Below are 13,642 nucleotides of genomic sequence, written 5' to 3'. Positions count from 1 at the left end.
TTTAGGAAGTTTATCAGGTCCTACCAAAAAACGAAAATATGAAGAGCACTGTTTACAGGTAGTAGGCCTACAGATGTCATCCTCAAAGTATTGAAAGCACAGAATGCTTTTTGCTTGCATACAGTGTTATTTGAAACGTTCTCGTTTATCTACAAAACATTTATGAATCCATCTGTCCCCAATCAGTATTTTAATAATAAATAAAAAGGAAAGCTGCAGTAATTACCAGGGTAATATCAAACTTCCAATGCTTTCTACCAATGGCATGCAGAAAGTTGCACACATCTAATAGCTTTAGAGACCACTGATCCAAGCCTTCTAACAATAAAAGTGGAAGACTACATAAAAAAAAAATCACTGACTTTTCCAAGTAATGCTCATAACTTGGACAAAGTGGAAGGAAAAGAAGAGTAAAAATCACTGCTTACACACCCCTACAGATTATAAGGGTTTCTCAGGCCTTTTTGATTAAGCTACACAACATGCCTCCCCAAAGCCTCAGTTTACCATATTCAAGGTCATTTTACCACTGGTGCAAAATGCTAAACATTTTCAAGTATTATCTAAGACTGGGTTTGCCAAATCTGTATCAAGCCTGACACACATTATCAGGAGTGCTGTTTTACATAACATGCTGCTGCTGTCAGGTGCTGGAGTTTAACATCACTGTAGATGTGCTGAGCTGTATTAGCATGCTCAATGCTTCTCCTTCCCTATTAAGCATTCAGATAACACGAACTAAGCTTAACATTCACGCCTGCAGTAAGGCTGCCACGGTACAAGTCTTCCAAAAATCTTTACCAGTGAAAAGTAAAAACACCCATAAATTTAGATGACAAATTTTCATTCACAGAAATATTTTTCTGTTTTGTCTTTAGGTGTTAGGCAACACTACAATACAAGTCACATAATGCTGACAGGAAAAAAAAGTTGCCGATCTTCATGACAATGTTGCATAACAGCTGTATTTTCTGTAAAAGCAGATTTTCTAAGAATCCTCAAACAAATTAAAAAAAAATTAACACTAAGGTATACATGTACTATTGTGCGGTTTCTGATAGAAATGGAAGACAAATGAGAACCAGGATTCTTAATGCCGCAAACAGCACATGAATATGTTTCACATACACTATGTTGCTTTCTTTCCACCCCCATTTAGATGTATTTTCTTACAAGCCACTGAACGTGAACGTTTTCTAAATCAGACTGTACTAAATAAAAGGGAAGTTAAGCTTTATCCTACAGTCTCAGTGTTTCCAGCTCTACTTAACAAATGTCTCAGCAATTTTTCCTCAAACTGTGGCACGGTTTGTATACACCACCATTCTAGATGCAGATGCCTATCTGTAAACTTGCTAGGATTGTGCATATAAAAGGCACTTGGGAGATGGCCGAGAAGATAAATAAAAGCATTGCTTGAAGAAACATAATCCAGATAAGCATTAGATGCAGCAGTCCCGATGCAATAATTAAACGGAAGGAAGAAGCGCTCTAGCGCCTTAACATGCTCTGGACCGAAGTAACGAAAGGATGCGCACGCCAGAAAAAGCCGTATTAGTCCGTGCCGGGTGAGGAGAACGCCTGCAAGTTAGTGGGAACCTCCGTGGGGAGGGGACAGGGTGAGAGAGGTGGGGTTTTTCCCCAAGCCTATTTTTGCCAAGGGAGCGTGATTGCAGTTTTCGCGCTGGGGACGGCTGCTCGGTTAGTCCCTGCAGTAGGCGCACACATCGCGGCCGGGAAGGCAGCGCGGAGAGGTGCGCTGGGAAGGCAGCGCGGAGAGGGGCTGCTGCTGGGGAGGCGCCGCTCGCCCCCGCCCGCCCGGCCCTCACCCTGCCCGGGGTGCCCCCGCCCGGGCCGAGCACGGCCGCCCGCCCCTCCCGCTCCTCCCGGCGCGGCCAGCCGGCTATCGCTCCCCGCCCGGCCACGGAGCCGCACGCTGCCAGGTGGAGAGGGACGGGGCCGGGGCTCCGGAGCCCGCTCCGAGCTGCCCCCGCCCGGCTCCCACCCCGGCCGGTCCGGGCGTCGCCCCCACAGCCCCGGCCCGCCCGGCGCCCCGCCACGGCGCGGAGGTGAGGGAGGCAAGCGCGGCGCTTACAGTTCGCAGGAACTGGATCTCGTCCTCGCCCTCGCCCCCCTCGGCCATGGCTGCCCCTGTCTCTCCTTCTGCCGGGCGCTGCTCCCGGTGCCCGGGCGGGCGGCGGCGGCGGTCGCTCCCCGCGGGCCGGCGGCGGCAGGAGGCTCACGGCCGCGCCGCACCGGGCTGGGGCAAGTGCGAGGGCGGCGGAGCCGGCGGCCCCAGCCCGGCCCTGGCTGCGAGCGGGGTGCGGGTGCCCGTGCGCCTGCAGCAGGTTGGCAGCGCTGCCCGGCTGCCTGTGCCTGCCGCGGGGAGGGGGATGCGATTAACCGGGGGAGGAGGGGAGGCGGAGCTCCGGCCCCCCCCGCCGCTGCAGGTGATCCGCAGCCCGCTCCCTCCGCACTCCAAAGGCGCCGCCCAGCGCCCTTGCCGGCGCTCCGCGGTGAGGCGGCTGCGCCCGGCTCGGGGGGCCGCTGCCCGACCCGCCGTCACCTTCACGGCCCCAGCCTCGGGCTGCCTCCGCTCCTCCGGGAGCCCGGGGGAAGGCCGGCCGGCCGGCAGCCTGCCTGCCTGGGCACGGCTGTCCCGCAGGAGTTAGGCGTGATGTGCTGCAGTCAGAGATACCCGGGGAAAGGGAGGACTAAACGGCTCTGAGCCAGTTATTTTGGCAGCCGACTGCACTGTCGGGGAGAAGAGATGGAAGGTACAACATGGCTTCAGCGGGTGTTGTACTTGAACCATCGTGTGAGTGAGCTTAACCCGGGGTAAATGTAAGGCTTTAAAATACCATTTCCTTGAAGGATAGCTACCATGTGTTTTCCATAGGGTGAAGTCGAGGGTTGCCAGGGAATAGTTCATCTTTCATGAGTATTCGTGCAGATCATACGTTTACAAGGACACCTATGGCCATCAGGGAGGATGCTTGGCCTCCAGAAAGAAGTCTGGCAAGCCAAAGAGCCACCAGAGTACTAACAGCAACAGCACTCTGAAACACGTGTATGGCAGAGAGCCTCTGTTAATGCAATGCAATGGTCATGAGGGGAGGACAGCAGGCTATCTCAGAAAAGAGTAAAATTAACACTAGATCATTGACATAGTGAAAAGTGTGCGGGATGTATAACTGCAGAAGGCTTCTCAAGGACCAAAACTGGCAAACATAATGAAATCACAATTATTTTGCTAAACAGACTGTGTAGCTAGCATAGCAAAATACGTGGAAAGTGCTTCCAGAGAAGTTATACCCATAATCTGTAACTTTATGCTGTTCAAGGACATCATGAAAAAGTGCAGCAGTGTGAGATTTTATCATTATTTCCAGCAGTGGAAAACCTGTTCGTCTGACAGACTGGAAACTGCAAGAGCCGTCATGACCCATAAGACCTCTAGAGCAAGCAATGCACAAATGTTTAATATAGAGGTTCTGAAGATGAACTCCAGAGTTGTGACAGCTTAAGATTTTCCTCTGTAATATCCTGGCTTCAGTTACTACTGACTTCAAGTGACTTTTACCTCTCAAGATTAATATTGACTGAAAACTTTTTTTTTAAGAATGATAAAATAAAGACTTTTTTTTGATGTTGTTCATTCATATTTCACTCAAACCTCTTAAGTATCTCTTCTCCAAATTATTGAGACTGAGAGAAATTTATTGAAATAGACCCCACTTATGAAGAAAAGTCCTGAATTTGGATAAGTTTAAAAAAATAGGTTTCATGAAATGGCCCCGAACAAAAGTATTTTATCATACTATCCTATCACTTTCTCCTGCTCAGCACACAAGTCAGTTTCAGTACAAGTATTTGTATTGAATGTGTTTCATATGGTTGTAAATTTCAGTTCAACTGGTCAAAGTTCTGGATCATAGAACATCCAGGGTACTTTCCATAAGGCTTTGAAGATGAGTATCAGATTAGATACCTTTTTTGTTTGCTGCATGTAAAGCAATGACATTATAGAGAAAGGAAATTTTAAAAAAATAGTTCACTACAACATCAGTGCCTGAAACATTTTGTAGTTTTCAGCACATTATGACATCATGGAAGTTGTTCCAAGAACTGTGGAACTGACCATACCTGGTTTCTTGCAGATTTAGAGCTCATAATTAGTTCTTACCTGGTTTCTTATAGATTTGGAGCTCATAATTAGACTCCTTGGTGTTTATGAAGACGAAAACTCCATCTGAAGCTTTTTCATGCTAGGGCAGTAATATTTCTTTAACACACAGTTTTGTTGGTGCGTGAGTGAAATATGAGTGAAATGCATGCTGCAGTTGTTCAGACCAAAGAGTGTTATCTGGTATCTTCTTTACCCATGCATCTGTTCTAATGAAATGGCTAGGAGCATGTATGATACTATTAACCTTCTGTGAAATTGCTGGAATTTTCCACTTAGTTCAAAAGATATTATGCAGTAACAGAGACACATGCACCATATCTTGCCACATTAGATAATTTACTTAGGAAGTAAAGTTAAAAATAGTAAAGATTCTTCTAGAAACTTTCTGAACAGGGTGATAAAGGCCTAATACGGATGGAAGTTTCTTGTTAAATTACTCATCAGGGACAAATATTCATATGTGCAGTACACATAGAATATGTACATGTGCAAAATACATATTAAATATAGTTCCAGCATTTTAGCTAATGTGAGGTTTTAATCAGCAGTTATGGTTAACTGCACTGAATAATTAAAAGTGACTGATTTGTTAAAACAATGGAAAATAATAGTTAAAAATGGAAAAACATGATCATTTCTATCATAACAGGAAGTAATGTAAAGTTCACAGAATTATTTCTTAGATGAACTAGTGGGAAAATGAAAGAATGAACATCCTCCATGGCTGATATTTACAGGTGGAATTCAGGAGAATTGCATATTTTGTGTGGGTGAGGAAGAACAGGGCTCCCTGCTCCAGGACTGGAAGTCCCAAGGTTCAAGATGCCAGTCAGCCCCATGACAATTCACTTTGTGTTCCCCAGTTACTTGATCATTTTTAGTCTATATTACATCTCATCATACCCACAATTTTCCACAACTTTCCACAATGTTTTCTGACGATTTTTATCTCTGATAACTGTGTTTCCATAGAACAAATGCAGAACAAAACTTTCTACTTCTGTCAAAACAATCCTGTACTGGTTTATGAATTTAAAGATTCTAACACAACTTCTGAAGCTTAACAAAAAGTTTTCCCAAGAAAACTGGTGTTCCAGCTTCCAGCTCCAGTTTGTGTTTTGTTAGCCATCTAGTTGTCTTGCATGACATGCATGTACTATGTCTACTTCTTTTTCACCCAATCTAGAAGCAGCCTTTCAAATTTTTGGTCCAGTTCTCCCATCTGCCCATGTCCGTGCTGTCTGTAATTGCCACTACAACAGATACTTCACTTAGTGCATTTTCCCTTTGCACAGCAAGGGCTTCTTGTTCCTGCAAGCCTAGATTATCAAGGCAGCAGCACTGTGAAGATCCATAATATGCCCTTAGCAATTTTCACAAAAAACCCAGGTTTCTTTGTGTGCTGCAGAGGCAGTACAGCAGCACCAGCATGACAGCGCTTCTGAGGTATCATAGCAGGACTCTGAACTGAACATAAATTTACACCATTATAAGAATTTTAGCACTTTCATTTCATAAATTTTAATCATCTAAATTAAATATTAGAAGAAGATTCATAGGTAATTTTTTGTGCACACACTCAAAGTAATAATCTATGCGAAACAAACAATGTTTTCTATTTATAATAATAACAAGTATTGTGAACATTCAGTATTCAGTAACATGAGGGGAACTCCCAGGTGTTTCTTTGTTTTTTATAACAGAATATACTACCACACTATTTTTTCTTCTTGGGAGCACAGAATAAGATAATGCCAATAGGAATTAAATGGGGCAGTTACTGTCCTTTCTTCTTGGTGCTGCTCTTTCTTGCAGTATGTCAGACTTTTCAGCCAAATATCAATCTTGCAAACATGTTATTCCAAATACTGTAAAACTAGCAAGATGGCATGTCCTATCACATGTCATAAATCAACACCCTGTGGTCAATGAAATTGAGTCAATGTAAAATCTATGCCAGTTAGGTCCCAAATGTGACTTAGAAAGAATAAAATTAGTAGACCCAATTCTGCACAGAATTTATAAGATTTTATTGCAGATAAGCAGAGTTTAAGTGAGAGTAATTATGTCTAAGATCACATAGTTATATACTTGTCATGATCACCCTGGAATTCAATAATATACTGCATTATCTTCAATTAGTGTTTATCCTGAACCCATAAAGTACAGTATAAGTGTTAATTACATGTCTGTCATCAGGTACATGTTTTGTACTCTATATATAGCCTGTATGCAAGGATTTATACAGGGATACAGTGCTATAATAAAATTTAGACAGCAAAGCTTTTCCTTTTATAAAAACCTCAGTTCTGCAGCTACAGAGCTCATGTCTAAGTGTAGTTGGGAACATGGCTGGAAATTACACTTCTCACCTAAGAACAAGAAACCATCACTGTCTGAAGCACCCTTCCTGGCAAAGCTAAAAGCTTTTAATTTCTCTCTTCATTATTTGATGGGGAGTTGTGGGGGGAAGGGAGGGGGATTATTAAGGGGGAACTATGGATCTTGTTGGTTATCTTTTGGGGGAAAACAGTTTGCTTGTGTTTTCATGTTCCTGCATCCTTTTAGGTTTTTATTGCTCTTCTAATCCTTTTCTGTGTACTCTCTGATAAAATCACTGGAATCTATGGTGTGGCACAAATCCAGAAGAAGTGGTTTTTTGAAGGTGGCCTTTTTTCCCCTCTGGTCATTTTGGGTTTTGGGGGCAATAACATATTATTTTTCAAAAAAAATGTAGTTTAAATTAAAAGAACACATCAAATAGCATCCTTAGAATAGAGTTTCCTGGTTTTCTCACTCTTGTAACAGGTTATGTCATTATGTAACTATTCACATGTACTATATGACTATAATGTATATAAGGATATATCTATCTCACACTTTTATGGATAAATGGAGATGTTTCTGGTGCCTTCTTCAGCTTGCATTCTTGCAAATGAAATATCATCAGTTTTTAGCCAGTGAAAAGGAATCAATAGGAAGGTAATTCTAATTTTGTTAATAATTTATGTTAACCATACGTCAGTCTCAAAAATCAATGCTTTTGCAAATAGTTGGAGAAAATCAGCCCTTCTAGGTTTTCCAAAATCTTTTAAAGTAAGATTCTAGATACTCCATGTTCCTGATTTATTATCATTGAGTTAATATCTGAGGACTTAAATAATTCCATTATTATTATAAAGGCACAACAAAGGCAGAGAAAGCCTTCCTTCTTATTAATATGCAGCAATCCACTGTACAATTTTCCAGTAAACTTATAAAACCAGAACCAGAAAAATTTCATCCCCTCTCCCTACCATGACAATCTTTGCTGTAAAGTACAGTTCTGTGATATTTAACAACTCTGTTTCTAAAGAAACAGGCAGTTTTCTGGGAGAGATTTGAGTAGCCATAGGGCTAATCTGAAACTTCAGTAATGCAAATAATTGTTAAGAGATTTGTCTTCCTCAAAAAAAAAAAAAAAAAAAACAAACAAAAAACCAAAAAACAAACTTGTTTGAGAAGGCATTATATTCCCACTTTCATTTCCAAAAAATGAAATTTCAGGAATACAGCAGACTTGCATTTTATTTTTTCTAAAGAGATAAAGAATACTTTTTCCTTGGCTGCTGAGACAACCAATTGTAGGTGGAGGAAGGATGAAGGTAGACAGCACAAATACTAGGAACAACATGAAACTGCTGCTAGGATTCATTACAGTTATTAATCAGACAGTAGCTACCAAAGGTCAAAGTTTTTGGCAGGTTCTGGAGAAACAACTAATTCTTTTGTCTTTAGAGGCAATAAAAAGAATATTCTTCCATGGGGAAATATTTACATTACTTAAAATGTTTATAAATTAATGGTAAAAGAATTTGGTAATCAATGCAAAACTCAGACTGACCATTCTCCAACTGGATATCTTTTATGCCAGCAGGTGAAATGTATTTTTCTCATAAATGTTATGTGAGGTGATGATGTGGTAGCCTGGAGAAGCTGCCAGAATAAAAAGGGGGGGAAAGGAAACAAAGAAAGAGAAAGGGAAAACTTTCAAGGTCTTCCAGTCATAAATATTGAACCTGTGTACCACAACATGGTTAAAGTAATGTCTTAATTTTCACCTTCTGTCTGCCTTTCTAGTGCACTTCTTCAAGTGTATCATAACATAAAGCCCAAGATTTGAATATTCACACAAGACACAAAACCATCTAGCATTTAAAACTAAAACTTAAGCTGGTCATAATGCGAACATCTTATTTGAGTTGTGATTATGGCAACACAAGTGCAGAACTACAACTGTTACCAGGCAAACTATTCACTGTGGACAAATTATCAGAATCATAGAATATGCTGAATTGGAAGGATCATCCAAGTCCAACTCCTGAACCTGCGCAGGGCACCCCAAGAGTGCCTGAGTTTTGTCCAAACAGTGCTTGAACTCAGTTAGGCTGGTGCTATGACCTCTTCCCTGGGAAGCCTGTTCCAGTGCCCAACCACCCTCTGCATGAAGAACTTAATTTAGCTTTTTTTGAATCAAAAATTTTGTGCCAAGTCATTCACCAATATATTGGTTATTCAGCATTGTTAACAAAATATAGGGCCATAGTTTTCAGAGGTATACATTTGGGTTTTTCCTTAGAATACTTCCCACAGCTTCTGTGATGTCTGTGGTGTCATGTAAGTGACAGAGTATCGTTTCTGCTGCCTCACTGGGTGACAGAGTCAGAAGGACAAGCATTACATACCGTACGTAAGCACAAATAACACTGTGCACATGCCAGTGCAGATAACTGAGGAAAAAAATAGATGTTCCCCACATACTCCTCAGAGAAATCTGTAGCAAGGCTACTTTTTCCCACCGTTATTCCACAGGCCAGCATAAACACAGGCTCCCAGTTTTCACATACAGTTAATTATTAATTTCTTTAACATAGGATAATTACACAGGTTACATAATTTGTTTTTCTTTCTGATTATTATGAGTTTATTCCAGCCTTCCTTTAAGTTATTCTAATGTCCTCTACATGAGCTATTCTGCTTGGAAAGGCATGCATGAGCTATAATTTCCTTTTGATGTTAAAAGCCACAAATCTAAACATCATTACGCTATTGCAGAGGAAAAAATGTTTGGCTCTTAACTCAAGATTAGTCTCTGCAGCCATTAAGAAGTGAAAGCTCCATGGAGGTAACAGAACCAAAACCACTGAGATTACATTCCAGTCACAACAAGCACTTAACTGTTGTGGATAAGGTATCTGGGAAATGATATATAGTAAATAACTGACATTCACTTGTCTGTTTCACTAACATGAAAGAAAATAGTCATTAACACAATTGTAAAGCAGAAAAAAATAGATTAATTTCTTGAAAAATAATATTTATTACAAAGGAGTAGCAGAATTCCTGAATAGGAGTCTTGTATCACACTCCAGGAATAAATTAAGACATTAACAGTACTTACAGCATTCTTGCTAGAGCACAAAACTTATATTTGCTATGGTTCAGTTACTTCTATAATTAAAAAGAAAACCATTTTCTGAAGCTCTGTGAGGAAACTATCTTACATAAATATTTAGTTTAGGTACCTAGGATTTTATCCCATAGCCCTAAAGAAATTCCTCACCTCTAGAAACTGGAAACACCATCTATTTGTGACTGTTCACTGAACTAAATAAGGACATATGCTGAAATGTACCTAAATCAAAATTTATAGAGTAGAATGTGCTGAATTCTGAAAAGGAAGGATTTGGGGGTTTGTGTTGTTATTTTAAAGACAGATATATTTTGCTATGCTGAACTGGACCTAAAATCTGTGAGAGCTATTTTCTAGTCAGCTTCTGTGGCAAGCAAAGAACTGATGCAAATGGAAACTGTCTAGTTCTTCCCTCATTTCCAGTCATAAATTTTTCATCTTGGTTGAATATTTTGTTCAGTTAATTTTTAAATGGGTTTTCCTGTTTTATGTACAAAATTCTAACTTAATCTTACTTAAAACCCAATGACTCTTGTTGGGTCAAACAATACACAAATCATTAACTGTTTCAAAAATATTTTCTACCTCTTGATTGATTTTCTACCTCTTGATTGATTGGATCATTTTGTACCATCATGAAAATCTTAGATGTGACTATTTGGTATTTGGTAGAACTGCTCACATAATTTTCAAGAATACCAACTTCTTCCAGACCTTACTCTTCCTGTTCAGTTCTCCCTCCCAGTTCTTGGATTCTGCTGTACTTCTTGTAGCTGAGACTGATTCCACAGGCAAAGTTCCATGACATTGCCCAGAACATGGCATTTTAAAAGAACAGCTCTTGCCAGTTGCATGGGTATCTCACCAAGCGACCAGTGAAAACCAGCTGAACTGTTTCCTTTTTGCATCATCTCAAATTCTTAACTAAGCTGCTTCTGCTTTCCTGACAGCAGAGACTAATTTTGTAGTCACTGAAACAGAAGGACAATATTAGGTAATATATCAGGTATTTTCCATCTTTATTACTGATTTTCTCTCTTTGATTTTAATATTATTTAATATTAATCATATTATAATATCATAGTACTGTAGAATCTTTCTTTTCACTCCTTTTAGTGCACAGCTCTTTTTCAATAAACACTGTGCAGCCCATTAAGTCTGTTTATATGACACTGCATTGTGTGCCTTAGGATACAGCAAAATAATCACCTAAAATCTGTATCCATGAAGTAACGATTGAAAAGTGGTGTTAGTGAGACACTCTGAGCAGTATGATTTTACTTCATTAAAAGCAAGAAAATCACTCTTACTCCACTTAGGTGATCCACTTAAAATCATCTTCTCTTCGAGGTTACTGAGGTCATTTCAATAGCTTTGGAGATTGTATAACTCCAGTGCAGTTGGGCTAACCTCCTGGTAATCGCAGTGTGAAAAGGGCAGCTCAGGGCAGGATGATTCGGTCTGAGCAGAGTGAGTGTTCTCACACTATGGCATGACTGAAGCATCATCCAGTTCCAACATTTCTAACAGGCCAGCATATTCCTCAGCAAGAAAGGGAAACTGCACTGCAGTGTCACCCACCTAGAAATTAGAGAAATCCATAAACGTACAGATATTTATAAACCATACATAAGTAAATTGCCACACGTCATTTCAAGGCAGGCATGGATGGTTCAGTTGAAAAATGCAGCTTTACATTAAAGCAGAACCCCAGGCTTTTCTGTATATCATAAATAGAGATTTTAATTGTCCAATTAACATTTTCTTTTTTAGCAATGCATCATGATTTCCAGCATTAACAGCAGCACTACGGTTTCTCTGACAACTCTGCCTAATATGCTTATTAAATGTTTTTTAAAGGCTTGGTTTCATGCTTCCCTCTTAGCATATATAGTCACTAGCAAAAAAGTGGGTGTAAAGCTCCCCCACAACAGACTGATAACATTTTACACACACACATTATCCAGATGTATATCACTACAAAGCAGCAGAGCATAAGGATTTTATGCTTTGGAATAATACTGGTAGATTTTGAGCTAACTGTTACAGGAAACTATTAGGGGCTCATAAACAATTAACAATGGGACACTCATGTTTCTGCTGATTTAGCAGAAGGCAACAATTTGCTGGTGATTCACTGCTTGTCTCCTAACAGGAACACATAATTTGCTAATCCATTTCAGTCCCTGCCTAGTGATCCTAAAGGATTATGTTAACATTCTTCACCTATCGTAGCACACAGAATAGATATAATGAGAGGACAAATACACACTGATAAGAATGTAGGTATACCCGTCAGCATTAAGTGAGATGGAGATCTCAGTACAAATAAAGCAGCACCAACTGCAACATCCACTCTGAATTAGACTTTAGGAGTGACAGAACTAAGACTGCTTTTCTCCTGTTGCAGAAATGTGCTTTTATTGCTGCTCAAGAAGACAGATCTTTCCTACTGACAGATGAACTTATTTTAATTAAATCCAAGCAAGACCATAAGGGAGGAAACTGTTTTAACAGATTTTTGCCCAAATCAAGTGACACTAGCTTTAGGATCAGTATTTCTGCAGTTATATTGCTGCTGCCTACAGTCTCTTCACCCCAGCTTGTACGATCAGTAGTTGGTTGTTGGGTTCTTCAGCTGTATTCTGATGTCAGATTGCATAGATATTCTGATGTCAGTTGGCTACAGGGGAAAGAACTGTGACTTTTGCATGCCGTAGCCCCTGCACTTTGGATCTGCTCTCAGAGTTCATAAATACAAATTTTCACAGACAAGATAAAACATTCAAATGAAACATTAGTCCTGGCTGAGGACAAAGGAGGGCATTTAGTGAGTCTTGACATAAAGTTCTGGCATTCAAATAGTCACACTGGTAGTGGTAGTTCCTCTCCCATTAAGTGTGATTCCCCATTGTCCTTTCAAATGTTATTTTTGCAAGATATCACGGTTCTGTTTCACTTGCAGGTTCCCACAGTCCCTGAAGTTTTATCCTTCACTACTGGTCCAACAAAGAAACAACCTAGGAACAAAATATATACTGGATTTCAAGGAGGTAACTATTTGTAGTGATATTTCCATTCATTTATTTTCCTTCGTGGAAAATAAAAGCTTGTGGTGCTTTTAAAACTTCCCCTTCTGAGCTCTGCCCATTCAAAGTGCAAGTGCAGTACTATTTAGTACACTTGAACTGACACAGAAAACTAGCTGCATCAACAGAGCTGAGTTTATTTCTTTCATTGCATATGGCAACATGCACAGCTTTAATTTTTACCAAACTAAAAGCAAAATCCCTCAAATTTATGTAGTATACTTATGCCCCATGCTCCAAATAGTGGAGAGCAAAGTCTTAGATCGTACTTACTGTATGCTGAATTTAAAAAATGAATGTTAGAGGAGATTCCTGCATGTGGAAGACATCTTGGTTTCTGATTAGGGCTGGGCAAAAATTACTCTAAGCACATTTGACTTATGTCTAAGGTTATGTAACATTTTTTGGTATTGAATAAAATTGTTCTTGCTAGTCAGAGGTACAAAGTAAGCTTTATGAAGTATCCAGGGTAGGACACTAACCAGCCAGATGTCCAAGTGGTTTGGTCATTCCCCAAACACATTTCGTTCTGTCAAATGATGAGAGAAGTATATTAAGTTTGATAGAAAAGAAGGGAAAAAAAGTCTTTATTTAAATATGACAGTCTATAACATCTGGATTAAGAGTTTCAAACTATCCACTTGGTTTTACAGTAAAAATTAAAATGCTTTGACTCTTAACTAGGGGGGCAAAAAAAACACAATAAAACACATTAAGCAGAATAGTAAAGGATTTTCCTTGGCCTTTCCCTACAGTCTTTAGGTTTTTACAAGGGAAAATTTTACTTTTTGTGAAAGAGAGCGCCAAAATTACAGTTAGTTGAAATCAGGACTACTAAATCAGTACTACTTCCTTGTAGCAAACCAGACCCCCACAGCAAAGGGGAGCAAAGCATGGGAACTAGAAAGGAAA

General features: G+C 40.0%; 1 protein-coding gene across 1 annotated transcript in view; it reads right to left on the bottom strand.

Annotated features, from left to right (window-relative positions):
* The window catches only part of RYR2 (ryanodine receptor 2), a 385,720-nt gene extending 383,440 nt beyond the window's left edge, over positions 1-2,280 (bottom strand). Inside the window, 1 exon segment of the mRNA XM_054514420.1 lies at positions 2,096-2,280. Coding sequence (XP_054370395.1) covers positions 2,096-2,143 — 48 coding nt within the window. The 5' untranslated portion in view covers positions 2,144-2,280.
* Between the last annotated feature and the right edge of the window lie 11,362 nt (positions 2,281-13,642).

This window comes from Molothrus ater, chromosome 3, assembly GCF_012460135.2.
Source record: "Molothrus ater isolate BHLD 08-10-18 breed brown headed cowbird chromosome 3, BPBGC_Mater_1.1, whole genome shotgun sequence".
NCBI classification, from domain to species: Eukaryota; Metazoa; Chordata; class Aves; order Passeriformes; family Icteridae; genus Molothrus; species Molothrus ater.
Note: the sequence above shows the minus strand (reverse complement) of the source record. Positions and strands in the feature narration are given on the sequence as shown.